General features: G+C 50.9%; 1 protein-coding gene across 1 annotated transcript in view; it reads right to left on the bottom strand.

Annotated features, from left to right (window-relative positions):
- Window positions 1-3,019: 3,019 nt before the first annotated feature.
- The window catches only part of ARL8A (ADP ribosylation factor like GTPase 8A), a 33,547-nt gene continuing 15,945 nt past the window's right edge, over window positions 3,020-20,621 (bottom strand). Inside the window, exons 2-7 of the mRNA XM_067531487.1 lie at window positions 13,328-13,408; window positions 12,017-12,090; window positions 9,240-9,333; window positions 8,241-8,308; window positions 6,089-6,159; window positions 3,020-5,653 (exon numbers count right to left, since the gene is read on the bottom strand). Coding sequence (XP_067387588.1) covers window positions 5,604-5,653; window positions 6,089-6,159; window positions 8,241-8,308; window positions 9,240-9,333; window positions 12,017-12,090; window positions 13,328-13,408 — 438 coding nt within the window. The 3' untranslated portion in view covers window positions 3,020-5,603. The remainder of the gene's footprint in view (window positions 5,654-6,088; window positions 6,160-8,240; window positions 8,309-9,239; window positions 9,334-12,016; window positions 12,091-13,327; window positions 13,409-20,621) is intronic.

The following is a 20,621-nucleotide window of genomic DNA, read 5'->3' as shown; positions in this document are numbered from 1 at the left end:
CAGGTCCCTCTGGCAGCCGTGCGTGCCCGCTATCTCCCAAGGAGACCAGCTCTCGCTGGCGGACCGAGCCGCTCGCTCCTTTGTTTCTGCAGCCTGGGGGGCAGCCCTGGCGTTTGAGGCGCCATTGAGCTGTCCAGCATACCCCGACCGCCCCAAGTGTGTGTGGAGAGAGATGCTGGTGGCTTCAACTCCTGGCCTCTGCAACCAGCCCCCGCATCCCAGATCCACCTCAGGGAATTAAAATGTGACTTGAGGAATGGGGGAGTGGAGGTGGCCAGGGAAACGGGGGAGGCGGGGGGCTATGGAGGTGTCATGAACCTAAATACCAAGCTGGGTAGATGACAGCAAAGGGCTGGGGGAGTGGCCCACGCCAGGAACTGAGCTGCAGCTGCCTGGTTGTGTCTGCCATGCCCTCGGTGCGTTGCTGCAGGGAGTCACTGGCAAAGTCTCCCAGCCCTCGCACAGCGTGTGGAGGGAGGAGATGGAGGCTTGGGGGGCACCCTGCCTTTCCCCAGCCCCCCGACTCCCTTCCAAGAGCCGCCCTGCCCTGGTGATAGGCTGGAAGTGCCACTGGGAGGGGTAGGTTCCCATGGGGCTGGCGCACAGGCGCAGAAGAGGAGCCACTGGACCGGACAATACTTCCCCCATGGCCTGGTGCGTTCCTGCCTGGGGGCGGTGAGGGGCACAGCCAGCTGGCTAGCAACTGCTGGGACTCGAATGCAGGACGAGGGTTGTGAGGTGGGGGGAGCTGCTTTCTTTCTGTGCTGGTTTGTCCTGAGAGAGGGCCCGGGGAACAATGCCCGGCTTGTCTGGGAGCTTGGCTGGCTGAAGGGCGGCTGAGCAACGCGAGCCAGGCAGGGGAGGAGCAGCCAGCGGCTTGGATGGCAAGAAGGGCAGTTCCAGTGTGCAAATGGGGCTGAAAGCAGCGCGTGGGGCCCACTGGGCCGTCCCAGGGGGCTGAGCGGGGGCAAGGTGGGGAGCAGAAAGTGGCCAAAGGCAGCGTGGCAGGAGAGAGGAGACAGCCTCCTCCACACTGTAATGAGCAGGCAGAAGCGCCCCACCCCCTGAGCAAGGTCCCCCCCCCATGGCGCAGTCTCATTGCCCTTGGAGGGGGCCAACTGCTCTGCACACAGATGCCCGAGGACCTGCAGATTTCTCCCTCCCCCCTCCCCCCCAGTGACATGCCCCCTGCCTCACCCCCCACCCTCGCTAGCACCAGAGGGAGCTCCCCCATTCTCCTGGTCACGGGGTAGGATGGGGCACGTTTGCCTCTGGAGGCTTCAGTCAGCAATTGAACCAGCTCCTTCCTTGCTGGGGGACAGCCCAGGCCTAGGCAATGAGCCCACAGGCAAGGGGGCCATGGGGCCAAGCCCCAGCTAACGGAAAGGAGGCGACCGCTCTGGAGAGGGATGCTGGATTGGTACAAGGGCTGCAGTAGCCACTGGTTGGGCTAGTGGGGAGCAGCCAGGAGCCTGGGCATTGGCCCTGGAGAGCGCACAGCTCAGAGCAAAAAGGGGAAGCAGCTCACCTCAGAAACCTTTCCAGCAGGACGGGCTGGGGCCAGGCTGGCCCTGTGCTCTCACAACTCCCGCCCTGGTATTCTGCCCTCCAGGCTGCAGCCTGACACTCACTGCTCAAGTTCCAGTCGTACAAGGGACCAGGGACAGGGGGGTCAGCTACACAAGGGCACAGGCGGGCCAGGGCATGCACAGCTGACAGGAGCACACAGCACCAGCCTGGCTTCCCCTAATGCTGGTCGGACCCGGGCTCTGCATTCAGTGCCCCCAGGAGGATAGCTGAAGTGGCTCGCTGGCACCAGCACCCAGCCCGCTCTACCCGCCTCACCCCTGAGATGCCTTCAGTGTGCTAAGCTGGGGCAGGAGGTGCTGAAAGGGGGCCCGCGAGAGCTTGTTCGAGTTTCTTGCAGCGGCACTTGGTGCCTCTCCAACACTTACTCAGAGCCTCTGAAACGGGCCCAGAAAGGCTAGCAGCCCGAAGAAAAGGAGCATTGGAGGAGGGGAACTAGGGAGGACGCAGCCCAGGCCTGGTTGGCTAGCACAGACACCATTTTCAAAGGAGCGCGTCCCCCTCCCACTGCTGGTGGGACAAGCCTGGCCAGGCTGGGGCAGACAGGCAGGAAGGATGTAGGCTGCAAAGGTCACTGAGTTGTCCTTCGCTCTGGAGGGTGAGCAGAGCAGGGCGGAGGAGATGGAGGAAAGGAGTTTCACTCCCCACCACCCATACCCAGAGCAGGGCCCAGCCCAATGCTAACAGAGCAGCAGCCTTTTGTGAATGTGAGCGAGGAGCTGCCGTAAGCTGAGGACTTTGTGCCACTGAGCAGCCATGCAATCATGTGCCCAATCCACCCCGCTGGGCCTGCACTGCTGAGTTCTGCCTACCTAAACGCCCCTTCCCAGGCACACAAGCAAGATTTGTGCATGCAACCTGGACAGCTGCTTTCACGGCTGAGCCCCATAACAGCAACAGAGAAGAGGCTAGACAGAGGAGTACGTTGTGGAGCCGCTGTGTGGGAGAGAAAACCCTTGCGGCCTGGAGAACAGCGTTGTGGGGTGAGGCTTGCTACCACAGTAGATTACTGGGGCTGGGACTCTGACCTCCACCTCCAGCTTGAGGGTCCAGGGCTGGTCTCCCCTCCATCTTCTCACTCATCTCTACCACAGCAGGAAGATCTGACACTTTGCTGCACGATTGACCCTTCAGGTGCTAACGTGGTTATGTGCCTGCAGGGGTTGAGTCTAGTGGGGTGTGATAGGGTGAGCACGGGGGTAGCCCTATGGCCAGCCTCTGCCCCTGCTCACAATGACAGACCCCACCTGGGAGAGAAACCCCAGCTGGTTGAGGAGCTCAGGCAATAGGCAAGTGCCTAAGAGAGCCCTGTTTAAATGGTGCAGGCCAGCAAGCACTTCGTGGTGCAGGGACCATGTGCCGAGCCCGTTGCCAGCCGTGACGCAGGCTGGTGAGATGAGGAGAGAAAATGAGACCACAGCAAACGCTCCCCTCAACACAAAATTGTTAATTTATTATGATTAGGAGGCCAAAAAAATTGTACAGTTACAAGAATCATTCCCCAACAGAGAAGGTCGGTATGAGCCAAAAAATCTCTCTTAAAAAAGGAATAATGACACCACTTTACAATTCATTAAATAAAAAATGGAAATCGCTCCTTGTGCAATTCTGTGAAAACAAGAACAAAAGAGAACAAAGCAGTCTGAAAGCCCTCCCGGGAGTGGCTCTGTGCAGGGTGGGGGCCTGGGGAGGGGACCCCACAGCCTCTTGCAGGGCTCTCAGCTGCCCCTTAGCTAACGCACTGGACAGGGAGGGATGTGGCTATGCCTGGATAACAGCCATCCACCCTGAGCTGGAATGAGGCAGGCTGTGCACAGCAGACATCTCCTGGATGCCATCCCTTCACCCCCAGCTTGCTATGGGCCATCTCCAATGCAAGGACGGCAGGCTCCAGCAAAGGACAGAAGTCAACTGGGCTGGAGCAAACTGCTGCTGGGGCTCCTTTCCCCCTTGCAGGCCCGGCTGCTACAGGCCAGAGACCAGACCTACTAGCAAGACTTGAAGCCTGGGCAGTATAGGGAGCCAGGAACTCAACCTTGCCCTGGCACATGGCCCACAGCCCTGCTGCTCCACTGACACAGGCCTTTCCTCTTGCCCGAGTACTGGGAGAGAAGTCAACAGCCCCTCAACAAACCTATGTGCCAGCAGAGCCATCTGTGCCCCCTCCCGCCTTGGAGCTGGGACAGAGGAGGGGGCAGCAGTCTGATGCAGCAGGCCAGCTTGTTTCTAATCCCCGAGGCATTCTCCAAGAGGCTGCCCTGAGACCCCGAGTGAACAGCCCTGGGTTCGAAACACATGCAGTCTGGCTGCAGGGCACAGTAATGGGGTGATCTCCACGGCAACCCCAGAGCAGCCCAGCTGTGCTGAGACTACGTGCAGCCACACCTCCCTCCGACAGCACCCCCCGCACCGAGTCCCCAAAGGGCCATCATTTCCTCCCTACGTGCACACCGCTAGAATGGCAGGGAGCAGCATACCAAGGGAAGCACAGCAAGCAGGGGGGAGCCCACACCCCGCACGGCAGGGGGTGGGCGTATAAGGAAGCCCCAGGGCCAGAACTTGGAGCACAGGGCAAGCCCCCCTCACTCCCAGACTGGGGGGGTGCGTGCGCAGAGAGGTCTAAAACTCCTGGACTCTCAGAAGTTGGGGTGGGGTCTCTGGGTGCCAGTCTTCCGCACACGGCCCCTCCTGGGGGAGGGGGAGCCATGCAGCTAGACCAGTGGTTCTCAGCCTATTTACCATTGTGGGCTGCATAAGCAGCTGTCCCTGTGTTATGTGGGCTGCATCCACACAATATATATACTACCTGTATGGCCCTGAGGATGTCACGTGGGCCGCAGCTGTGTGCTGACTGGGCCACAAGCGGCCCACGGGCTGCAGGTTGAGAACCACTGCCCTAGACCCGGAAGCCAAGGTGGAGAGCCCCTCTGTAGGGAACAATGCTGCCCTGGCCCCATGAAGATGGACAAGGCCTTAAGGGGTTTTCCGATCTCTGGTTCCCCCAGCCCTGAGCCCCTGGTCTCCTGGGTATGAGGGCACTCAGCCTGGGGCAGACATTCCACTGCTGGGCTGCAGCATGAGGGGATCCCTGCCCCAGACTTTGGAACATGGGGGAAGAGGAAGGGCCTTTCCCAGAGCATCACTCCACTGGGGAAGCTTGTTCAGCCTTGTTGTCCTCTACAACGGTAGCACCTTCTTTTGGCTTCAGTTCTGCAGCAACTGCAACAGCGATGAACCCTCCCCTTAGTGAAAGGGGTCTGGGCCCCGTGGCCGAGACAGTGGCACAGATCACCGGACAGCGCATGCTGCAGATCTGGGGCAGGAAGGTTGGCTCCGCAGATGGACACAGTGCTGACGGCCCACAGCCTGGGCAAGCCTGCTGAACTCAAACACCCCCATTGCCCTGCCCGCTCCACCCACTGTGAGCAGGGCAGTGTCCACATGCATCAGGGAGAGGACTCCGTCCAGTTTGAGAACAGGGATGGGCATGGGGCAGTGACAGCTCCAGTGGCTGGCTGGGGAGCTGGACCTATGAAGATACCAGAAGGACCCAAGGGCCGCAGGGTTGGAGAGCGGCTCCCACGGGAGCCTGCATGCAGCATGGCATGGCCCAGCCCAGCCACTCGGACACCACCCTCTCAATACTGCCTTTGGTGCTCAACCAGCCTTCCAGGGGGCGTGGGGAGCTCCACCCCAGCACTTCTACAGGTCACAGGGCCAGTTTAGTAACAGCGTAATTGCTTAAATTAAAATATATACATATATATACTGTATACACGTCGACCACAACAGAGCAGTGCCAAAAACGAGAGGGGAGAGACAGAGAGGAGTCCGACAGCTTCTTTACAATAAAAACAGGAGCTCCACTTCAGCAGGAGCGGAGTCTGGGATCCCCTAAAAATACCCATCTAGAGAGAGAGCTGGAGAGAGAGGGACAGAGAGCAGGGGACAGAGAGAAGGGGGGCTTGGGCCTGGACAATGGCATCTTCCCGCTCCGAGGCGCGGTCCCAGGGCTCTCAGCTTCTCCTCGACTTTGAGTGCTGAATAAGCCACTGTAGGGTGATGTCTGCAAAGGCAACGCACACAGTTACCGCCCGTGAAGCGCAAGGAGCCCCTTTCATCACACTCTCCTGCGGGCTCAGGGGAAAGGGTCGGTGAGGTCTCCCCAGGGGCTCACAAACTGGCACCTACTCTAACACAGCTGTTACACTGCTGCATTTCAGCCACCGTTCTGTGGCAGTGTCCCCCTATGCCCTGGGAACCTGGCCCTCCCACCTGCCAGCTCCCTGGGCACTGCCCACAGCCTGACTTTGGGCTGGGAAGTGCAGCCCACTAACAGCTGAGAAATGACACTTCTGCCCTGGGCTTAGGAGCCAGAGTACCGGGACTGAATTCACTGCACAATTGGAAACTGCAGGCATTTCCCAACCGAGCCCAGATTGTCCCCTCCCTCCTGACCCTGCCACGAGCTGCTCCCTGTGGCCCACCACCTAGCACTCACCAATGTTGTCCTTTTCTTTGCAGGAGATGGAATAGCAACAAATCTCTCGGTCTTGGATGGCAGACAGGTTCCTGCGGGAGAGATGGAGCCGTAAGAGCGCAGACTGCTCAGTGCAGATGCCAGCTGCTCCAATCGGCCTGGGTCAAGGGCTCGGGGGGGGGAGTAGGGGGGATCATTAGGGGGCACTCCACCCTCCCGCAAAGGCCCCTGCTATAACCTTCTAGCGCTGCTGGCTCAGGATGGGTCTGGGCAACATTCTTGCAACTATGAAAAAACCCAAAGGAAAAGTTCCCTGACAAATGGGACAGGACCCCTAAACATAATCCCACAGGGCTGGCAGTGTATTACACAGCATCCATTACAGCTCCTTACCCAGCCACACAGGAGTCAAGAATCAGGACCCTACTCATGGCTCCAAGCCAGCCTCACCAATCACTTCCCCTCTCTGTCTTAGCTTCCCCACTGGAAATGGGGACAACAGTGACCCACCATTACAAAGTGCTTGAGATCCTCCAAAAATGGTACTAGAAATGTACCACACAGCCCTGGCTCCAGCCCCATTGCCAGAGCAGCAGAGCCTTTGAAGGCCTTCCTCGGGCGTTTGCAAAGAGCTCCTCTGCTGTGCTGTGCCACAGCGTGGGAGTTGGTGCTGCCTGTGGAATCATTCTCCTGCCACTCAAGCGGCAGGACACGGGCTCCAGCATCCAGCCAGCTGCAGGGGTGTAAGAGTCCGTCTTCACTGTAGTTAAACCAGGCACTTACCTGAATTTTAGCTCAATTCCCCAAACCTTACACATTCTATCCACACAAACACTTCCGACCCGGCTTTGCAGGTGCCTTAAGCCTAGGCTAGCTGACAAGGCTGGGAGTGAGGTTAGAGCCCAGGCTGCGCTTTACCTCGGACTGGAACCTACCCATTTGCAGTGAGGGTGCAGGCAAACATCCCTCAAGTGCTGCGTGACCTCCAGTGCCCATCCCACAATGCACAAGTTCTCCTGCAATTGACTGGGAAAGAATCCTAGAGCGTCTCAGCGAAAAGAACCACGGCACATGCCTGCACACGCATGGGGGAGTGCAGACAAAATGAGGACACAGTAACACGGATCGGGCTTTGCTGTGGAAATGCTTGCCCCCAGCCAGGCTAACCTGGGGGCTCAGACTCGGGTGCCAATCACCCAGGTTAACTGTGCAGTGTAGACATACCCTTCGAGATGAAGCACTGTAGCAAGAGTCAAGCTGCGGCTCTGGTGCCACCATGTGGCCTAGGCTGAGAAAAGCTCAAGCAGAATGACTCTTGGTCGACATAGCAACTTTCAGCCAAAGACCTCTCAGCTCCTCTCAGACTGGAGCTTATCCCTGTTCTACAGCTGAGGCCTTGCCCAAGGTCACCCCGCGTTGGCACGGCTCTGTCATAATGAAGGGATCGTGGAGATGAACAAACATTAGTTTCATCGGCTCCTCTGCCCAAAAGGCTTCCAGACCTAGACCCATATAAGGGAACAGCACCTAGTGCGGCTGGATTGTAGAAGCATCCCCAGGCAGGGCTGGAAAGCCACGCTCCTTTTCACAAGGGTGTCTCCTGCTGACAGGCCATCGCAGAGCAACGGCAGAGCCAGCTTCCCCAGCGGTGAGCAAGCAGGAAGCGACCAGAGCTCTGCAGACAGTGGAGAGGGTTAGAGCAGCCTCCCTCCTCTACCCAATGGTCACGGTGTTAGGGGTGAGAGCTGGTGGAGGGGGAATGCCTTTAGGGAGTTGGGCAGAGAAGCTGAGGGATTGTAGGCACGGGGAGGGATGGTGACATTTTGGAGAGCAACACCTGCTGCATGGCAGTAACAGAGGAAGGCTTCTCCATGGCGAGGGGTCCATCTCTGCTGTTGCTTTGGGATGGCCTCTCCAGCCCACTGAGACAGGTTCTTGCAATCCCACGCACCAGGCATACTCAGTTAACCCCTTAGCAACCACTTGGATCAGCCCCCTGAGAACCTTACTCAGCAATATATGGAGTCTCAGCATCTCCAAAGCAATGTACAAGCAAACTCTGCCAGAGGCCCCGCCCAGCCTCGGCTGAGAGGTACATGCAGATGGAGACAGACTGACAACCCCTGCAGTTCTGGAAGAAGAGGAAGCAGGCCGGGCTGTGATCTGTACTTACATCTTCTCAATAAGCTCCTTCTCATCCAAGGCACCAGAGAGATCTCGCTTGTTCCCAAGCACTAGAACCTGTAGGGGGTAAAGACAGTGTCAAAACCCTCAGTCCCACACCCACACTGAGCCAGCTCTGACTGTGGTACATGGCAGGGGGAGGGACAGGGAGCCTGGCAGCCTAACGGCAGTTTTGATATAAAGCAACCTAACACCTTCCTGCTTTGCTAACTTGAGAGTGCCTTTTCCTCCTAAATGTATGTACTTGTAAAGTAACACACACTCAGGTCACTGATAAGTGCTACAAGTGTTTTGTGTAGGCACAGACACTTGATTTGGTTTAAACTTCAGCTCAGAATTTGCAGAAGGCAGCAAACACACAGAGACCCCCTAGAATAGCTGAATGTGTGATGGTCTCCTGCGCCAGTGAAGGCTGAGCTGGGTGCAGATATTTACAATTCGCTTCTTGCAAACTGTCCCAACAACACCCCGGAGCCCTGCTGGCCAGCCAAAAACCTTACTGCGATGTCCCAAATGAGATGTCGGCTCCAAATGGCAGCTCTCACTTTTGAACATGCTCAATGGTTGTGTCAATCACTTATAATCTCCAGTCAATCCCCCCCATGGGCCATGGACAGGTCATTATTTACACTCATCACCTCCAGTCCAGCCACTTCTGAGCTTTTGGTGGGCCAGCATGGGAACAGGGGGTTTAATGGCCTGGAGGGTTATGGGGAGCTGGGGCATGATCTTCTCAAACTTTCCAAAAAAGTCACCTTCCAGCCCAGCCCCAGCCCGGAAAGCATAATCTCACAAAGCTACTTCTACAGACAAACGAGTGAGAGGTTATCACAGAACATGCTTTGCAGCTTGTATCCAAGCAAGCAGAGGAAAGGCATCACATCTGTTCTGAGGCCCAGAGATCACCCACCCCGAAGACTGGGACCAGCCTGTGGGGTCTGTCTGCTCCCCACTGTCTCCCCCTACCCCAGGACTCGAGAGCACTTACAGGGATGCCCTGGAGCTGCGGCTTGTCAAGCAGGTTGTGAAGTTCGTTCTTTGAGGCTTCAATCTTCTCCGAATCCGCAGCATCCACCATGTACCTGGAATGGGAAGGAAGCATGATTACTGAGCCTGGGGCGCCAAAAGAGGAAAATCTAATGCATCCCTCATGAGGAGCACGAAACAACCACCTTGCTCCATTACTAAGTACTCAGGCCTCTTCAGAGCTGCTACCCTCCACAGGGCCATCTTCCCAACTCTGCAGCTTCCTGATCCTTCAGTATAAATCCATGCTATGAAGCAGTTCTCAGTTACTGGGGTCTCTGTGAAGCACCTTGAGATTAGTCCCTGTTTGAGTTAGTGACCCACACTCTTCCCGTAGCAGGTGTGTGCGCTCTTAGCACCCTTCAGGAAAGCACTGATGAGTCCTTGTTGAAGACAATCCACATCCATCCCTTGGGACCCCTCTCATCAAGGAATGCAAAGCTAACCATTAACCCTTCCCCTGTTCAGGGCCAGTTCTCATGGGCTTAGAAACAACTTCAACTCACCCAGCTCCTCACACTAGAGGCAAGCTCAGCGTTGCCTACACTTAAAAACTGGATCAACCTAGCTACGTCGCTCAGGGCTGTGAAAAGTTTTGTGCCCTGAGCCCCGCAATTAAGTCAACCTAACCCCCGGCGTAGACATGGTGAGGGCTGATGGACTTACCCTTAGTTTACTGCATGCAGCAGTATCAGTCACACTCTGCATCAGTGTAACTGAAAAGCCAGTGGTGGTGGGAATAGCCACAGAGTTTGGATGCATGACAGAAAGTGGTTCTTGCTTTTAGATACTTATAAGCATTTCTGCAGCATCTATTACCCTGCTGTCTGGGGGCACTTCACCGTGTTTAACAGCACATAGTATTTCCCAGAAAGGCAGCATAGATTGTGCTCCATAACCCCCTACAGCATCCAGATAGCTGACTGCAGAGGTAGGGAAGCCTAACCAGTAGGCTGAATGCCGGGGAATCTACAGCCAGGATACAGAGAAATGACAGCGATCAAGCGCTTAATGTGAACAAGCTGGGCTAAGTCATTTTTTCAGAACGAGCAAATTCCAGAGGGAGAATCTGCTACGGAGATCACCCCATTCCCAGGCATCTGGGAGCTTCACTAACAGGACAAACAGCTGCATCCTTCCTGCCAAACCTAGCTGGGGTTGCAAAACTCAGGAAGGGTGGTGTCTGACTGGCCTTCACTGTTAGTCCCAGACAGAATGCATTGCAGTAATCCAGCCTAAAGCAAGAAATGGAATTGATGATGGGGGGAGGGCCTAGCAGAGAGGGAATGGCATAATCTCAGTCAGAGGTAAGTGACAGAGGGCATTTCTGGCTCCAGCTGCATTCTGGTGTCTGATTAGACCCTGAGACCGCAAGCCAAACTGACAGGACAACCTCGGTTAATGGGGAGACTATACATTTCCTCAGATTCTCAAGGCGTTTCTCTGTGCCAGTCAGTATCACCTCTGCTTTATCTGGATTAAGCCTAAATCAGCTAAATTCTGGCTTTCATCCAGGCCCCAGTCTCGGCCAGACATCAGAGGAACAAGGAAACCATTCTGTCCCTGTCTGACGAAAAGCAGATGGAGCTGAACATCATCGGCATATTTATTACACCAGGGCTCATGTCACCAAACTTTTCCAAGCATCCGCTGGTAAATGATGAGATACTGAACCTGGTGAGATTAGGGGATTTGAGTTGGGCAAATAATTGATGTCCTAGCATTTAGTGAATTGATTTTACCTCTTTCTTTTTACAGACATCTTAAATGGATTGAGATTCTCAACTGTATTTGTTACAATCTGTGAATAATTCTTGGTTTGCAGCTTGCTGGTGTATAGTTCGCATGCATTTGATACTAAACATCTATGCTGCTTTGTTGGACACATGCACCTCATTTTTCAGGAGCGGTGGTGCCTCAGTGCGTAACATCCAGGCCAGATTTCTGAAGTCGGACAAACAAGGAAGGCCATGGTAAATTTCTGTTCCCTGATTGTATGAATGTAACCCAGATTCAGGCCTGGGAAAGGAAGAGCACCTGCCTACAGCTGTCCCTTGGGACTACCCTATAGAATGAGCTGGGCCATTCAGGGCTATTCTGTCCACCTTCACCAGGCCCTTCAAACAAGCAAATAGCACCTCAAGAACAAAAGGACCTAACAGCATCGACAAAGACAACAGATCTTTAGTCAGGAGCGCAAGAACCTGTGGTTGCCAGCAGGGACCTCTTATTCAGGACAACATCAAGCGCAACAGTAACTCTGCTATTTAGGGCACCAGCCCGTGGTGGGTTGGGATGACTGGTAAAACCATCAGGACGCTGGGGTTCCTGCACTAAGCAGATACATTCACAGGACTTCACATCCCCAGGACGAGACACCTCTTGCACCTGAGGCTGTGTACAAAAATAAAGTGACGTCCCTTCCCAGCCTTCCCTGGGCTCCAGCTGCACAGAGTGAGCTGCTGGGAAGAGCTAGTTCAGGGCAAGGGGCCTAGTTCCCAGCAGAGGATCCCTGCACCTTCCATTCTCCAGTAGGATTAGCATATTACGCAACCTGCTCTCTTGGGTGAGCGCAAAACCCACTGGACACAGCCCCAAAGGTCCTGCCAGCCCTCAGCCAAGAGCCTCTGTTTGAGATCAGACCCTCTAATACTTTCCCATCCTTTATTAAAGGATTTCCAGTGCTCAACAGCCCAGAACGTCTGCGATGGAGGGCATGCACAGCTGGGAGATACTTACACAATGGCACTGACTCCGCGGCAGTATCGCTCCCACATGCTACGGAAACGAGGCTGACCGCCGATGTCCCAGAGCTGGAGGAAAGCGAGGCAGAGTCAAATATGCACACCTTCCTACAGCTTCTCCTAGACGGACACACCTCTCCCCTGCTCTACCACCCTCCCAGGCCTCTAACCACCCTCACTGTTTCCCCTTCCACATTCTCCCCACAACCCTTACACTCCTGCCTTTAGCACCTGCCTTCCTTACCAACACCTACTCTGCCATCCCATCAGCCAAGCAAAGCAAACCCTACATTCCCACTGCGACATCTTCCTTCCCTGAAGGAATCAGCCCATAATAAAAAGCAGAAGTGGATCTTGGAGCCCAGGGGAAACGGACTTTGAACACCGATACTGAAATCTTATCCCTTCTTCCTCTGCGGATGAGCCCTACAGAAGGTGGCATCGTTCTCTGTGGCTGCAGGTTTGTGGAATTCATAAGCACAGCAGGATGCAGAGCTTTGCTCATTTGCATGCAATTACCCAGAATGTTCTGCCATCTTACAACTACTTCCTGCACGGGCTGGGGTCTGAGGCCCAGGGTCCCAGTGAGCCCGCAGGTACTTTTCTCTGTGCTTGTCTGCTAGGATGATGGAGGACTTTCCTCCTCACTGAAGAGCTCACACATTTTGAGGACCACGTTTCGTTCTGAGAAATGCATGGGCAGCAACCAAAGGCACAACGCGGCCAGAGTCTTTATAGCGAAGGAGTGATGGAAAGAGCTATTTAACTCAAGATTATTTTCTGGTTTTCCAATCCAAGTGCTTCTGGAGGAGTGAGGGGTAAGAGTGTGCTACTTGTATGATTGCTGAGTCATGACCACTATGAATCACGGACTGCAGCCCCACGACTCTAATAGGCTCGTCCCCCTACGACTCACAGCCACAACCTTTCCTTCTCAGTAAAATACCTTCCCAGCCTGTCATGGACAAAGTTCCCACTAGCCTGGGGAAATACCAGGAGCATGATGAAGGCCATCAGGAAAGTCCACGTTACTGCAGCCTGGCCAGCAGCTCTTTACTGCAGGAGCCTAGAATAACCTGCATCCCAATTCACTTGAACCCCTTCTAGGGGAGCTGCAGCAATCTAAGACATTCCAGACTGAACTAGTACGAAGGCAAGTCTCTTTTTAAATCTGCTGACTGAAGCCTCAAGTCAGTATTGTTTGCACCCCAATAACCTGCTTCACAGAAGCTTGCAAATCTTTTGATTTCCCCCTACCCCATCTCTCAATCCAGCAGCCACTGCAGAGGTGCGTCCGGTGTCTTACCTTTATGGTAACATTTCCCTTGGTGATCTTCCTCATGTTGAAGCCCACCGTTGGGATCATGTCTTCATTGAACTGCCCCGACTGCAAGGAACAAACCACACCGAGTCAGCCGTATTATGGGGTCGGAGGCCTGCAAATCCTCAGCCCGGCACGAAGCATCTAAACTTCCCAGCTTGATGAAACTGGGCAGACTGTAGTGAAACAAGACTTAATAGTGACTGTTGTTAAATCCTAGCTGGAGGTGAACCAATATGATCTTTAAGGATTGTTCTATAATATGCTCCAAATATTCTACCCCCCCTTGGTCACACCCCAGGTTACATCTAATGCCAGCAGCAAAAACAGGGCAAATCAAAACCAGATATCCCACAGTGAACAAACACTCCCCAGCAGGTGGGAGTGGGATGCACTCTTCTGGCCCACATGGGGAGCTCCAATCATAACAGGGGAGGTACGCTACTGCCAATCTGCACTAGTTTGCAGCTATAGTGCCAGCTATTCATAAAACCCTAGAAATATCAGGCTGGAAGGGACCATGAGAGGCCATCAAGTCCAGCTCCCTGCGCTGAGGCAGAACCACGAACCCTAGCCCATCCCTGACAGATGTTTGTGCAACTTGTTATTAAAAACCTCCAATGACGGGGATTCTACAACCTCCCTTGGAAGCCTGTTCCAGAGCTTAACTGCCCTCCACTTCCAAAGTTTTTCCTACTATCTAACCTAAATCTCCCTTGCTGCAGGTTAAATGTATGACTTCTTGTCCTACTTCCAGTGGACATGGAGAACAATTGATCACAGTCCGCTTTATAACAGCCCTTAACATATTTGTAAACTGGTCCCCCCTCAATTTTCTTTCCTCAAGACTAAAAAAAAACTGGCATGCTTAACGTTTCCTCATAGGTCAAGTTTTCTAAACCTTGTATTATTTTTGCTGTTCTCCTCTAGATACTCTCCAATTTGTCCCCATCTTTCCTGAAGTCTGACACCCAGAACTGGACACAATACTCATCTCAATGAGCTATTAACTCCGAAGCCTAGTGAAGAATATTCAAATGCAACCACTGTTAGACTGTTTCACTATTGACTAAAGCACATAAAGGAGAAGTGCAGAACTTCATAACATGATCTACTGTGAATGACAATTGATTTTGGTATCACAAGTGGAGGAAGCGTGAGAGAATGTCCCCATCTATTTTCCTCCAATCTAACCCCTGGCTTTGGAGATCCAACTGGGTTGACAAGGTCTACAAAAATTCAAGATCTTCCTATAATTAAATCATGCCTATTTATGTTTCCAGCAAAACAGAAAATCAGAGGTGTCCGGCTTATATTGAGCTGAGCTAACTCACCTTAGGGAGTTGCAGGATGGATACAAATCAGTATCTTAAAAAGTAAATCAAATATTTAAATACATTTTTTTTAAAAAATAAACCTATTTGAAACTATTACAACCTAAGTTAAGGCCTAAACTTATTATAATCTATTAAAATAGTTTAAATTAAATAAAAAACAATATGCAAGCAGTATGGGTTTGCTGCTGAAGTATTAAAGGAAGTCAAACCACTCAATTGATGGAAGTCACTGGGTAAAACGGTGAAACCAGAGTTTGCTGAAGTGCTAAAGCAGCTTTTGATAGCAGTAATCTCTTCTGCAGATGCAGAGAGAACATTTTTTTCATTTCAGTTTATTCAACTTGTTCAGTTCACTGACTAGTTTGTTCAAAGTTAAGAAACAAACAGAGTTGAAAAAAGCAGGAAACTTTATTTTTCTCTTCCGATCTAAGAATAAAGTGAGGTATGAGAGGATGAGATCTACTAGTTCTAATGCTGAAAGATGCTATGACCAGAAACTATCAGTTCAAGTCACTAATACTTCCTTTGTTTAATAAATCAGTCAGTTTTAAATACAAAACATGTTTATATAAACTTTTTTAATGCATCCAGCATATTTAAGGTAGTTTTACTCAACTAATGGAATCAATTTTAAAATGCTAGTTTTCTGCATTAAAATACTAGTTTTCTGCATTTTCAATTGAATTCCAATTTCCATCTAAATACAGCTAAATGCCAATCATGGATAAAAATTAATCTACTAAATAATAAATGCATCATTCATGCAATTTCTAACATAAAAATGTAAAAATTAAGAATCTGAATAAATGTATGTTAAACTATGTAATTACTGAAATATGGATAGATATAGTGTATCTTCCTAGTTAGCAAAAAGAAGTATCAAATTTAGTGTAAAGGCTATACTTAATTATTTTAATGGCTACCAAGCAATGAGAATCAACCATTCTTTAGGAAAGGAAATAGAAAAGATTAAAATACATTATTTAAATCAAGGTTTCCTGTTTGCTGACTTAACTGGTGATTTAAACCACAGCACTCTGGAGGTGTTAACCCTGCAATCCCGAACCTTGAAAATGTGCTTTGAAAACGTTCCCCATTTGTGGGTCACTCCTTCCCCAAACAAAAGTTATTAATAGGCCTGGCATCAGTGTTGATTTGTTGGCCGCAACCACGCCTGTGAGACGGGCTGCAGGCTGCACTCAGGGGCTGAGACACCAAACCAAGGCTTTCTTTGTCTTGGCCAGGGCCCTTGTCTCCCTCAGCAGGGCAACTATACCACCAGCACCAGCAACCGAGGCTTAATCCGTTTCTGCTGAACCTGTGCATCGTCAGCATTCTAAGGCAGATCCGCTTTAGTGACTAGAACTGTCCAGACAGATGAATGGGTTTAAAGCAATTTACCTGAAATAGGATTGGGGGCTCTCATGCCAACAGCCTGAGAACTAGTGCTGGGCTTGAAAATGTTTCCCTACCAGTCAAAGGCATACGTGAAGGGTAAGTGTGACTGACCTGTCCAGGGACGGTGCCATGGTTACAGATCCAGCCCCTCCATCTTTTTTTGTACTGGGGGGTGGATGGGTGGGGTCTTTTGTATTTACACCAGAGACCTGTGGATTCCATTATATTAGAGTCCTTGTGACACAGCCTTTATAGCTGCAGGTAGAACAACATATGGACACCCCTGAGCCACTGCTCCTTCGTTGGGCCCAAAGGTCTGAGCAATGTGAAGTCCCCTATCTCACTGGCCCTGAGCACACAATCTTAGGAGCACTACCACCCCCTGCTGGTCTAATGAGAAAGCCTGGAGAGGAGAATCGCTGCCCATTGCTGTGCAGAAAGTAAATTTTCTACCCCATTCCCTTAATTCTACATCTACGTTTTTTAGCTTGTAGATGTGATCAGGCACTGCACCTTGGGGTGCCTTGGACAAGCTACAGTTGTAGGTCATATGCCAGTTTCTAGTCAAATGCCCTACAGGAACTTGCATATAAGGCTTCCTGCCTCTTAGTCAGGGGGCCAGACAGGAGAGACCAGGGTCAGGGAAAAGGCTTGCTGTACCTGTCAGGTGGGAAGGCCTAGTGGGAGACATGTGCAGGATCAGGAGCTAACTAGGAGTGGTGGGAAGGTCTGGGGGGAAAGGCTAACAACCTGAATGGCACTGTGTTGGGTTGCTTTGTTTTGGATCTTTGTTTCTACTTTACAGCCCCGAGAAAGGGAACTGAAATGGGGCAGTTGTTTGGAGCACGATTTCCCCTTCTACAATTTGTGGACAGGCCCACCAGCTTACAAGGAGGTTTTTAATTATATATGAAATTGAATGAGCAGTACAGTAGCCCACCTGATGTATTTCAGCACTGCATTCAATTTAACACCATCCGCACATGTTCAGTGCTCTACTTAACATGCAATTCAGATCTCAGAACTATTGTTTCAGGTTGTCTGCAGACTCAGGAAGACTGAACTGCATCAGATGACACTTAGCTCACAAGGTTTTCTTCGCAACAACCATCAGTGCTAGAAATTTTTTTTCTTAAACGAAGGATTAGATTCAGGAATACAACTGAGTGGCAAATTCCACACCTCTAGAATCCTGATTGTAACAGGCCTCCACCCACAGCAGGGAGCACAAACTACCAGGCCAGTCAGTCCTTGTCTGTTTTTCCCAGTTACTTCTATTGCCTCTGGCTCAGAGGGAGGGGAGGAGGGAGCTGACTATCAAGGAAGCTGCCGGCTGCCTACCTTTGCATTACAGTAGAGACAAAGCTTAGGCTCCATCCCATTGCTGCTCCATACCTTGTATCCCTTCTCACTTATTTTTTTAAATCAATCTCATTTGCCCACTTTCTATGGACTTGCTGCCACCCATGGTCCCAGTGCCCCAGTACCACAGATGAGTTGAGGCCGAGATTCAGATGGACAGACTGACAGACAGACAGACTTGTAGCCACCTGACCACTCTCCCTCTATTCTCCCCCTGTGACTTGCCTCTGCTGTGGGGCCACTCTCACTATTGCTACCCCATTTGTCTCACTCTCTCTCCCTCGGTCCCGCCAGGTGACAGTCATTCTCTCTTCTGATCACATTTTCTGAGCGTGCCTTCCTCATTAGCTTCAGATGAACTCTGAGGATGCTCTCTCTGGATGAGGCTTCAGAAGAACCGTGCCCTGGAGAGTTTCTGTTCTTTTTTCTAACTGACGGGGGCATATTTTAGTGCTGAATTGACAGCCTGGAAGACTAGAGTCTGCTATCGATGGAATAGATACAGCACAAGTAGCAGGAGTGCAAGCATCTCCATGCTGGCTCCCAAACTAACGTGCTTTAACCCTGAGACAGAGCCATTGCTTTGTGGGTGAAATATAATTGAGTCTCCATGGCCCATTTAGTCTTCAGCCTCTGCTGAGGCTGGCAGTAAGAGGACCAGCTAATGCCAAGTCTGATAGACTCCCTGGGAACTTGCCTAAAACACCAACTCTTTATACACAGGTCATCAGAAAATTACACCTTTCTGTCACGAGACCCCTGTATGAGATTTAAACTGATGTTCTAGAGGAAAGGGCCTCTATAGCCCATTCCTACTCCAACAAGCCCTCCAGCTTCCTTAACTAGGATTTCATAATCCTGCACACGCTTCCCCAAACACAGAAATCCCACAGAAAATGAAGGAATTGGGTACATCTCCAAAGTTTCCTCTCACCACTGTGCATCTCAAATCATTCAAGATGAACTGCAATGTCAAATGGTCTTCACGTCCTGTTTTGCCTCTTAAGGCAATATTATTTGCCTCTTAAGGATGAATAAAGATGATTGGAAAATACGATTGTTTTTCCTTATTTTCGTCATTAGAATGTAAGTCTTACTGGCCCAATTTACCTCAAGGTTCTATGGCACTGGTTTTCAACCTTTTCTCATTTGCGGACCCCCACAAAATTTCAAATGGAGGTGTAGACCCCCAGGGGTCTGCGGACCAGAGGTTGAAAACCACTGCTCTATGGAAAATTAATGGCAATAGCACATCCCAAACAGACAAGGGGAACATTAACAATTGAAGACTGATTAAACCCATTTCCATAATGACAAGGGAGTCGAGAAGCAGGGTCTCTTGAAGAAAGATTTTACATTCTAGTGAGCTAGTTAAGTACAGAGAAAACACCTGCTACATTTTACTAGAAAGCAACAAAACTCACACAAACGCACACTTACTTTTCCCCCGCTCCCTGAAAAGGGCTAGGGACTCAATTGCCCCAGGTCCTTGCTTTAGAAAGAATATTGTACTGTTCAGCATTTGATCACTGAATGTCACAAGTCCTTAGAAATTAAAGTGTCAGGCAAGAGAGTTCACCCACTGCTGTTATATATTTCCAGTGATTTATTATTTTAAAATTATCACTATTATAAACTTTTCCTGGTTTTAATCTGGACTAGGGGAGGGATGAGGGGGGTTTCTGGGCTTGTAGCCTCTAGCTACACAGCTCAAAATCCTATTGTCAGTGAAGGCAATTTATTGAACACTGCAATCAAAAGAATGTAGTGCTTTTAGCCATCGGCTTTTCTAGATATAGCATATCAGCAAATCTTGAGGGTTTTCAGACCTTCTCACGAGGATTTTGCAATAGATGCAGTTTCTTTTTTATTTCCCCTTTTATATTTTTAAAGACAAACTCTGGTATTCATGAAAAGTGGGGAGTAATATCCAAGGCAAAAGTAAGATTCCTACACCCTTTTACTTCTTATAACAGAGCTGCAGTAGTTATGCACCATGCTATGCTAGACCAGGTGTATGGGTAGTGATGTCAGTTTTGGGAACCATTAGACCAAGTGGCTCCCAGGATACAGTCTTCCCAAAAACAGTCCACTGTTTTTTTACTCACAGCTGGGGGATAACCCTTGCTGTAGAATCCACTTACAGCTGATATCAGTAACTTCCCCTGCTCTCTGCTAGTGTTTAACACATAAAAACAGCTTCAAAATCCAATACGGCAGAACCCCATTTATCTGATCTAACTGGCATGGGGGCCAGACCAGATAAGCAACTCCGCATCTTAAAATAAAGGGTAGAAAGCTATTTTAAGATGTGGAGTTGCTTTTAAACTAGCCAACCCCTCCTGGAAAAGCATTAAAACCTAAGCCCCCTTCTCATTTACAGCACACATGAATGGTTACGTCTAGTAAAGAGTACCTGTTTTTTAAAATGCAGAAATAATCATTTTAAGTTGCAACAACCACAATACTGTACTATTTTTGAGTTGTGAGAGTTTATTATTTCTGCATTTTTAAAAACTGGCACTGTACTCTTTGCCAGACATAACGGTTCATGTCTGCTATAAATAAAGAAGGGGGCTATGTTTCAGTGCTTTGTAACAATTCAATCTGCGCCCCGGCTGTTTGGTTAATACAGAGAGCTGGACAAAGGAGGCTTAGATCAATGGGTTCTATTGTAATTAAAGAGCTATTGGCCTTTGATTCTGGTTCTACAGAGAGGTGTGCAGAGCAGAGCTGAGCCAGAGATGGGCTCACAGTGGGGCCCGCCCACAATGAGTTTGCTGAGCTCTGGCTCTGCCTTCTATAAGTTCTAGGGGAACCTGTCCCATACAGGCAACAATTCCCCATGATGAAGGGGTCTCGCCATATACAGGATGGATCCTCTCTCACCGAGACCCTGCCTCCTAGAACCAGGAATTCCCTATTTGCAGATCTGCAAATATGGCAAGAGCCTCCCTTAAAGAGAACCCTTCTCACTGGGGGCAGGTCTGGGGCCCTGGGTGCAAAGATGTTCACTCTCATTTGGGAAAAGCAGTGAGCCCCATAAGCACAAAGATGAAGGGACTCCCTAGATGCCAAGTGGAGGAGGAATGGTCACGAGGCACCCATGGCTCCCCAGAAGACTGCCTGGGTGAGTCTTCAAGGGGAGTGACTTGGGGGGGGGTCACAGCTGGTGTGTCAGT

The sequence above is a fragment of the Emydura macquarii genome, unplaced genomic scaffold (genome assembly GCF_026122565.2).
Source record: "Emydura macquarii macquarii isolate MOO-44397 ecotype Brisbane River unplaced genomic scaffold, CSIRO-AGI_Emac_v2 contig_3220, whole genome shotgun sequence".
Taxonomy (NCBI): Eukaryota; Metazoa; Chordata; order Testudines; family Chelidae; genus Emydura; species Emydura macquarii.
The sequence above is the reverse complement of the archived record's forward strand: the minus strand, read 5'-3'. Positions and strand labels throughout refer to the sequence as shown.